Consider the following 8,016-nt stretch of genomic DNA (forward strand, 5'->3'; position numbering starts at 1 on the left):
AAAAAAGAAGAGATTGTTCCTAAGATCCCAGGGTAGAGTGGAAAGCACTTGAAAGCACCCTCCATCTTTCTCAGTGATAAACTGTGGCATATGTAGTTCTGAAATAGATTTTTTTTGTAAGAAGTCTAATAAAACTGACAATCAAGAACCAACTGTACAATTAATTCATATTTCATTGATGTTGTATTCTGCTCCCAATCATTTAAATAATTCAAAGCCACACAGTATGGCCACCGATCCAACAGAAAGAGTAAGTTCAAATGGCCTCATGGAGACATGACATGCCTAGAAAACTTTGCACAAAGTAAGAGGGTCCCTGGCATGCTCAGTGGGTCACCTCCATGTGGTGGGACCTGACCTTACCGCTGGCTCAGTTCACTTGCTCTTGATGAGTTGGGTGATTACAAATACTCACTTACATGGAGGATATTAACATGGCCATGGCCACATTCACTGCATTGTGTGAGGCATTTTTATTCTTTTCTCTCTTCTTTTTCCTCTCCTGGATATTTCCCCCTTTGTTGAGAAGACAAAGAAACTCAACCTGATACTGGAGTCACATGCAAATCATAACATGTAGATCACATTTTGTATCATTGAATGTTGATCATGAGCCTTTCAGTAGGGCCTAGTGCTTAATAAAGGTCATTTATTCATTCTACCCTGAGCACCTGCTGATTGCTAAGCATTGGGTTATCCAAGTGAGCTGCTTGCAGCCTAGAGGGTAAGGGGCAGCTTATTATCAGTTAGCAGAGGGAAATGGACGGAAAACAGCAACTTTGATGAGGACTGCAGTACAAGTGGATGGGGATACAGAATCAGGAAGCCCAACACTGCTTGGGAGCCCACCTTAGGAAGTACCATTCAGCGTTTTGGTCTTTATGCCAAAAACAGTGGGAAGACATTAGAGAGTTTTTCATCAGAAACTATAAGCTTTGTGTGTCCAGCATCTCACTCTTGCTGCCAAGAAGAAGGTGGATGGTAGAGGAACAAATTAGCTGCGGTGTCATCAGTGAAGCCGTTGCAAACATCTGGAGAGGAGTTGTTAGTTTGCTTGCAGGTGTGGTGAAAGTACATCGGAATTGGTAAGGCCTTGGGAATTACCAGGAGGTCAAGTTGGCAGGACGTAGTTATTGACGTGTTTGCTAAGGGACACTGGGGGATCAGAAAGTTGGGGTTGCCACGTGCTGAGGCGGGGGAAAGGACTGTCCTCAAGTCCACACTAGAAAGATGATGAGTTTGACTACAAATTGCTTTGGAGGCGGGCAAGTAGAGCTACCAAATGTACACTGGACATGTTTCTGGAACTCAGAGTAGTCACTGAAGCTGTAGGGACCTGGCCTGGGCTTCCTGCCTCTGTGCTTTTGTCCCTGCATTAGACATTCAGCTGCCACATCCCACCACATCCCATTCCTCAGTCCGGGCCTGCAGTGTCCTCTTTCTTAACTGGAAGCACCTTGCCCTCTGGGGACCCTGCAGCTCTCTGTCCCCTCAGTCCCATCCAGCAATAGGCGGGACCCTCTTCCTATTCCCCTTATTATTCATTCCACAGCTGTCTGAAGACTGCCTGTCTCCCAGAGTTTTTACAGTCTACCTCTGCCTCCCGGCACCTAGCCCAACTATCTAGCTAGCACTTAGGTAATGGGAGTAGGTAAACAGTATCACAACACACATTGGATTCATTGTGTGTGTACATACCTTACATAAGAAGGATATTCTTGAGGCTCACTTTGTTGATCCAACCCCCATGGTAGCTTGACTATTAACTATCTGGTGGCCCCTTTCTGATGGTCACAAGGGTGTTGTGCTCTTTATGGAGAATGGCCATGGGCTCTACTGCTGGATCCTAGTCAGCAGCAGGCACCAAATGCCGAGATAGTGTTACATGGTACTGTAGAGCATGGAAAATGGAACTTTAGTGGAGCCTGTTTTGCTGTGGTGCCTGTGTTGAAAAGCATATGTATAAGCTGCAGGTTGTCAAGACTTGGACCAAGTGGGAATGAATTTGAAAAGTTCTCCCATCAAGGTGAACAGAGCCCTGGCCATGAGAGGGCAATGGTGATACCTTGTGTAGAAAAAAGTAAATTTCTCCCCTAATGTCTCCATTGACCATTTGTCTCTTGGCATGACACTTGCTAGGTACAGTACAGAATGTAAGTGATGCTCCCAGAAGGGCTCTTTACATTCATAAAATTGCATACAGCCCTGGAAAGACACACTGAGAAATTCCACTCCAGGGAGCCACTATCTTGCCCTCTTATATTCATCAGAGGAGGCCAGTAGGTACCCAAAGCCATAGATGCAAACATTTGTATCAGTGGATACACAGAAACCTAAACTTGGATGCCCAGAACACTGGCTGTTTCCCACAGTGTTTACTGTGACTGCTTTTGTTAAGCTGTTAGCAGTGTTGTTGCTGATTTGACTGAGGTATTATATAACATCCTCCCCAACATCTTGAATTCTCTTCAGCTATTCCACTTTGAGTTTGCTCAAAAGCACTGATACTTCATACATAGTGTTTCCCAGAGGACTGTTGAACAGAAATCATCCTCTGCCTCATGCTGTTGTGATCACCCTCCAGCAGGACCCACAGCACGCAGGACTCCCCCAGGGCAGGGCTGCCAAGAGGAGCACCCTGGAGGCTGGTAAGGCTGGCAGTTCAGTGCTCCCTCAGCAGATGCCTCTGGCCACTCTGAGCTTTGACACTTTTATGCTTTTCAAGCCTGGGAAGGAAGTATAAAACTTCTCTTCTTACCATAAACACCACCGCTTCTTCCCAAACAGCTCCCTGTGAAACTGTTAAGACCGGCTGTCGATTTTCACTTTCTTCTTTTATAGGCATGAAAGCAAAAGGGACCCAGTGACCACTATAAAGTCGAATGGTAAGAAATAAATAGACACCAGTTGTCATTTCTCATCTTAACCAAAAGAGTTATGTTGTGTATTTGTCTTCTGTGTCCTTGTGTGAAGACTGTGACATGTCCTGTGAGTTCAGGGAAGGGACAGCCCACACAGCTGCCCATGAACAAGGTCTTCAGTGCAAGGACTGTGAAAGTGCCATGAGTCACAGTGGTAGTACAGTTTATTTGGAATGGATTGTCAGAATTGGTGCTTTCTACCTACGGAGTACTTCACCTCTTTCCCTGCCCTGAAGGCAGAGCCCATGAGTATCTATTGTAGGACTCTTGCAGCAACCTTGACTGACTTCTTCACACCCAGTCCCTCCTGTCCCTACTTGGCCACTAGCATTTAACCTGGATTTACTCACGTCACTTGCTACTTACCAATTCCACCATCTCTCACAAACTGCAGTGGCACATAATAGAATTTCCTCCCATGGTATCCTGGTGCCAGTTCTTTCATTACAAGACCACACGTGCTTCTGACTTTGCTATGCCCCTGCCTCTATGCCTTTGCACATGCTCTTCCTTTATATGAAGTTCTTTTTCTTTCCTCTTAAACTCTGAGCTCCTCTGTAGCTGATGTTTTCTCCTGTCCTGCCCAGCCCCACAGATCCTGCAGCTGCTTATAAAATAATCACTCAGAGCTTATATTAAATAAAACTGCTCGGCCATTAGCTCAGGCCTACCATTGACAAGCTCTTACATTTAAACTCAGCTCATTTCGGTTAATCTATATGTTGCCATGTGTTCTGTGGCTTTACCTGTGTGCCGTTACATGCTGCTCCCTGGATGGCAGGATGGCATCTACTGACTCAGCCTTCCTCTTCCCAGAATGCTCTTCATCTCTTGTCCCACCTATACTTCCTGCCTGGCTACTGGCCAATCAGCATTTTATTTATCAGTCAATCAGAGCAACACATATTCACAGCATACGAAGAGACATTCCCCCATCACTTCCCCTTTTCTGTCTAAACAAAAGGAAAGTTTTAACTTTAACATAGTAAAATTACATATAACAAAAGAGTTAACTAGCAAGAATTACAGTTATAATACTCCACTTCATCCTTCAACACCCAACCTACAGTGGTGCTCTCGCCCTCTTCCCACAATACACTGGGACACTTCCCTCCCATGCCTGGGCTCCGTTCTCTGGTCTCTTTTCCTCCCAGCACCCACTGGTAATAATGGAGAGCACAGGTATGAATCAGATGGCCTGGGTGTAACTGAGCTGGACCACCACTGATGCCATGATTGTAGCCAGATGCTTACTCTTGTTGAGCTTCTGTTTGCTCAGTAATGTACAGACATTAATAGTGTTCTAACCAGCTTGGTGAAAGGGTCAACTGGGGTCCTCTAAAAGAAGCCATCTAAAAGCTGCCTGGTTATTCTCTGTAGATGTCAATTATCTGATTGCAAGGCAGAAGATGCTGATGATGCCCTACCATACCCTGTCAGCTCCAACAGACAGGTGTGCCTGTGGCCTTCTACATAAGACAATTGTATCTCTGACCCAGGGCTTTTGTTGGCCATACAAACATGTGAAGCCCTTAGAGGACCAGAGAGTTGGCAGCTAGGGTTAGGAGATAATGGGTCAGTAAATACTGTGAGGAAAGCTCTATACAGTCTTCCAGAGGATCCTCAAAAGGACTGAATCCCAGTTGTCCAGCACCCATACCTTTCACCAGCTTCCACTCTTCCTGGGTCACGCTCCCACACTCTCCCATTCTCCTCACCATGGTTACTAAGATCTCCTCCCAAATAAATGATAAGTGTTCAGATCAACCAATCACTACTGCTTATTTTTGTTTTACCAAGTCTTCCCCTTTTCTAATCTACTCTTACAAAAACAAAAACAGGGAGATAAAAGTGAAGCAGCAGCCACAATGGGGTGGTGTCATTCCAGGTAACCTAGGTTTTAATGTCTATGCTATAATAAAGAGTTGGACATAAAGAAGGGTAAAAAGAAAGATTCTTCAAGGATTGCTCTGGAATAATGTGAAGCGCATAGCATGCAATGTGTACATTTGTGCAGGTGACACGGTGCAGTCAGACCTTTGGCAAGCCAGTGCTCCAGCTAAGCAGTTGCCTTGCTGTTTTGAAAACCCTCTATTAGAGTGCAAAAATGTTAATGAGCCATGTGCTTTTCTCTTCCAGCCTTCTGGGGGGAGTCTGATGACAGTAACTCTGAAATCGAAGCTGCTCTTCGTCCTAGAGACCATAACATGTCTGATGACTTTGATGATTTTTATGACACATAAGCTGTTACATGCTGGAAATAAAGTCTTTAAATAAATTTCACTGTGTGTTTATGTATAATTCCCAACATAAAAATACCCTTCTAAGTTTGCTAGTTGTTAAAGGGGAAAACAGAGACTATTATTCAAGTGAAATTGCATGATAGAAATGTGAACATGGGCTGGGGACTTGCCTAGCTGAGAGAAGCTCAGAAACCTTAATCCCTAGCACCAGGGAGTGCTATGGGGAGCCAATGTAATGGCACATGGCAAAAGCAGGTTGGTGGTTTCCAGGCCATCCTGAGCTGTCCAGCCACCCTGTCATTTCAGCACTTGGGAGATGGAGGCAAGAGGATTGAAAGTTCAAGGCCAGTATCAGCTGCATAAGACCCTGTGGTGAATGAGAATGACTCCCATAAGCTAATATATTTGAATGCTTGGTCCCTAGTTTGGGAAGGGTTGAGAAGTGTGGCCTTATTGGAGGAGATGTGTTGGGGGGGGAGGGATTTGAGGTTTCTAAAGCCCATGCCATTCCCAGTTAGATTTTGTTTCTCTCTCTCTCTCTCTCTCTCTCTCTCTCTCTCTCTCTCTCTCTCTCTCTCTCTCTCTCTCTCTGTGTGTGTGTGTGTGTGTTTGTGTGTGGTTTTCATTCTATCAGTTCTTTTCATCCAGAGACCCTGACTTATACAGCATCTTATTACTTTTCAGAACACTTTAGCTTCATATCCAACGTTGTTTTTCCTTCTTTTTACTATCATGGGAAAATGAGAGTTAAGTCTTCATAATTGTTGCTATAGTTTGCATGCTCTCTCTAAAACCTGCGTTGAAATTTGATATCTTTGAAATAGATTTAAGAAGGGAGACCATTAAGAGATCAGGTCATAGATTAATGACATTTTCGTGGAAATGAGTTTTCAATTAAAGGATTAAGTTTGGCCCACTCTACTCTGACTCACTTTTTAGTCACTCTACCATTTGATACAGCATGAAGACCTTGCCAGATGCTGGCACCTGCAGAACTGTAAGAATTTCTGTTCTACATGTTACCTAGAGTCAGTTATTTTAATGATAGCAGCAGAAAGGGCCTAAGACAGACAGACAAAAAGTACATAAGAGTACATCATGGCCTACCATACACAATGGAAAGAGTTGGATTGTTTTAGGACTGGAAAAGCTTTCTAGAAGTTACTTTCTCAAGTGTTTTGAATTAGAAGGGGACCACATCATCAAAGTTTCTCATTTTAGAAACATTGGTCAAAAGTAGTCTTTGGCTAGGTTTTTGTCACCTTGTCACAAACTAGAGTCATCTTGGAAGAGGAATCTCAATTGAGAAAATGCCTCCATCGGATTGCCTGTAGGCAAGTTTGTGGGGCGTTTTCTTTATTAACATTGATAATAACATATTGATGTGGGAGGCACATTCCACTGTGGTTGGGATCCCACAGAGATGGCATCCCACATGGTCCTGGGTGGTATAAGAAAGTCTACTGAGAAAACCATGGGGAATAACGTGTAGAACAGAAATTCTTAGAGTTTTGTGGGTGTCAGCGTATGGCAAGGTCTTTATATTGTGTCATATGGTAAAGCAACTGAGCAGTAAGTTGGGAGGAGAGTGGGAGTGCTTTAAACAAGCAGTATTCCTTCATGGTGTCTGCTTCCATCCTTGCCTCCACATTCCTGCCCTGACTTCCCTAGATGGTGGGCTACAAGCCGTAAGATGAAATAAATCCCTTCCTCCCAAGTTGCTTTTGGTCATGATGTTTTATCACAGCCATAGAATCTCTAAGACAGAAATTGGTACCAGATCTGTGGGATATTGCTATGGTAGACCTGACCATGTTTAGGGGAGGACTGTGGAAGTATTTTGGAACTTAGAGCTAGAAAAGCCATTGAGCACTCAGGGTTTAATGGCCTGTTCTGTGGGAGCTTGGAAGATAAGAAGGTTCAGAGGGATGCAGATGGTGGTGGCCTGGCTTATGTTTTGGAGGGAAGCAAAGACTACTGGAGCCTTTGTGTGGTGTTTGCATTAAGAACATGTGGCTCTAGGCAGCTAGGGTTGAATAACCTGCTGTGATTTACAAGCGAGCAGAATCACTAAAGTGAAACCTTTGCAATGGACGCGGGTCAGCTCAGCCTCAAGAATCATCTGTGATTAAGAAGAGACCATCATTATTGAGGCACAATCTTCTGGGAATTATTTCCTCAAAGTCAGCACACAGAGTCTATAGTCCAGGGAGAGTCGAGGCCGTACCTTGGGCTGGCAGTCAAACGTGGTCATGTCTAATAGACTCACTCCCAGGTAGTACTGCTCTGAAGGCATGAATGGGTCATGGAGAGCAGCTGAGGTTTGACACAAGGAGAGAGCAGGAGAAGCCACTGCTGAAGGTGTAGTAGGGGCTCCAGGATGGAGAGAAGTTGAGGCTTTGGCACCATGTGGCAAGGTCAGAGTCCCTGGAGAGAGCTCAGAAGAGGCTGGTGGTGACTGTGCAGCCCAGTTGGAGCAGGTGACCCCAGCATTTTGGAGATGCCAGTGTTATGAGACAACGACCCCACACAGCAGCAGGTGTGGTATAGAGCTGGCTTGAGCTAATGAGATGAGCTGTGTGTGCCATGGAAGGCAGAGCTGGAGAAGCAGAACCGCCACACCCATTGATGCTCAGAGGACCGTGAGTGTCCCAGAAGTCTGCCCTGAGCTTCACACTGTTGGATTTTGGTTTTGCTTTGACTGTGACTGTGCCCTAGTTATTCCCTCCCAGATAAGAAAGTTTCTAACTTATTTTTTATTTTAAAGGATCCCACAGTTGAGAGACTTTGAACTTTTAAAGAGACTGGATTTTCAGAGAGACTGAATGTTGAAAGAGACTTCAGATGTTTTA

General features: G+C 44.7%; 1 protein-coding gene across 1 annotated transcript in view; it reads left to right on the forward strand.

Annotated features, from left to right (window-relative positions):
* The window catches only part of Kiz (kizuna centrosomal protein), a 110,105-nt gene extending 104,906 nt beyond the window's left edge, over nt 1–5,199 (forward strand). Inside the window, exons 13-14 of the mRNA XM_059261571.1 lie at nt 2,842–2,885; nt 5,061–5,199. Coding sequence (XP_059117554.1) covers nt 2,842–2,885; nt 5,061–5,164 — 148 coding nt within the window. The 3' untranslated portion in view covers nt 5,165–5,199. The remainder of the gene's footprint in view (nt 1–2,841; nt 2,886–5,060) is intronic.
* The last annotated feature ends 2,817 nt before the right edge of the window (nt 5,200–8,016 follow it).

This window comes from Peromyscus eremicus, chromosome 4, assembly GCF_949786415.1.
Source record: "Peromyscus eremicus chromosome 4, PerEre_H2_v1, whole genome shotgun sequence".
In the NCBI taxonomy this organism is placed as follows: Eukaryota; Metazoa; Chordata; class Mammalia; order Rodentia; family Cricetidae; genus Peromyscus; species Peromyscus eremicus.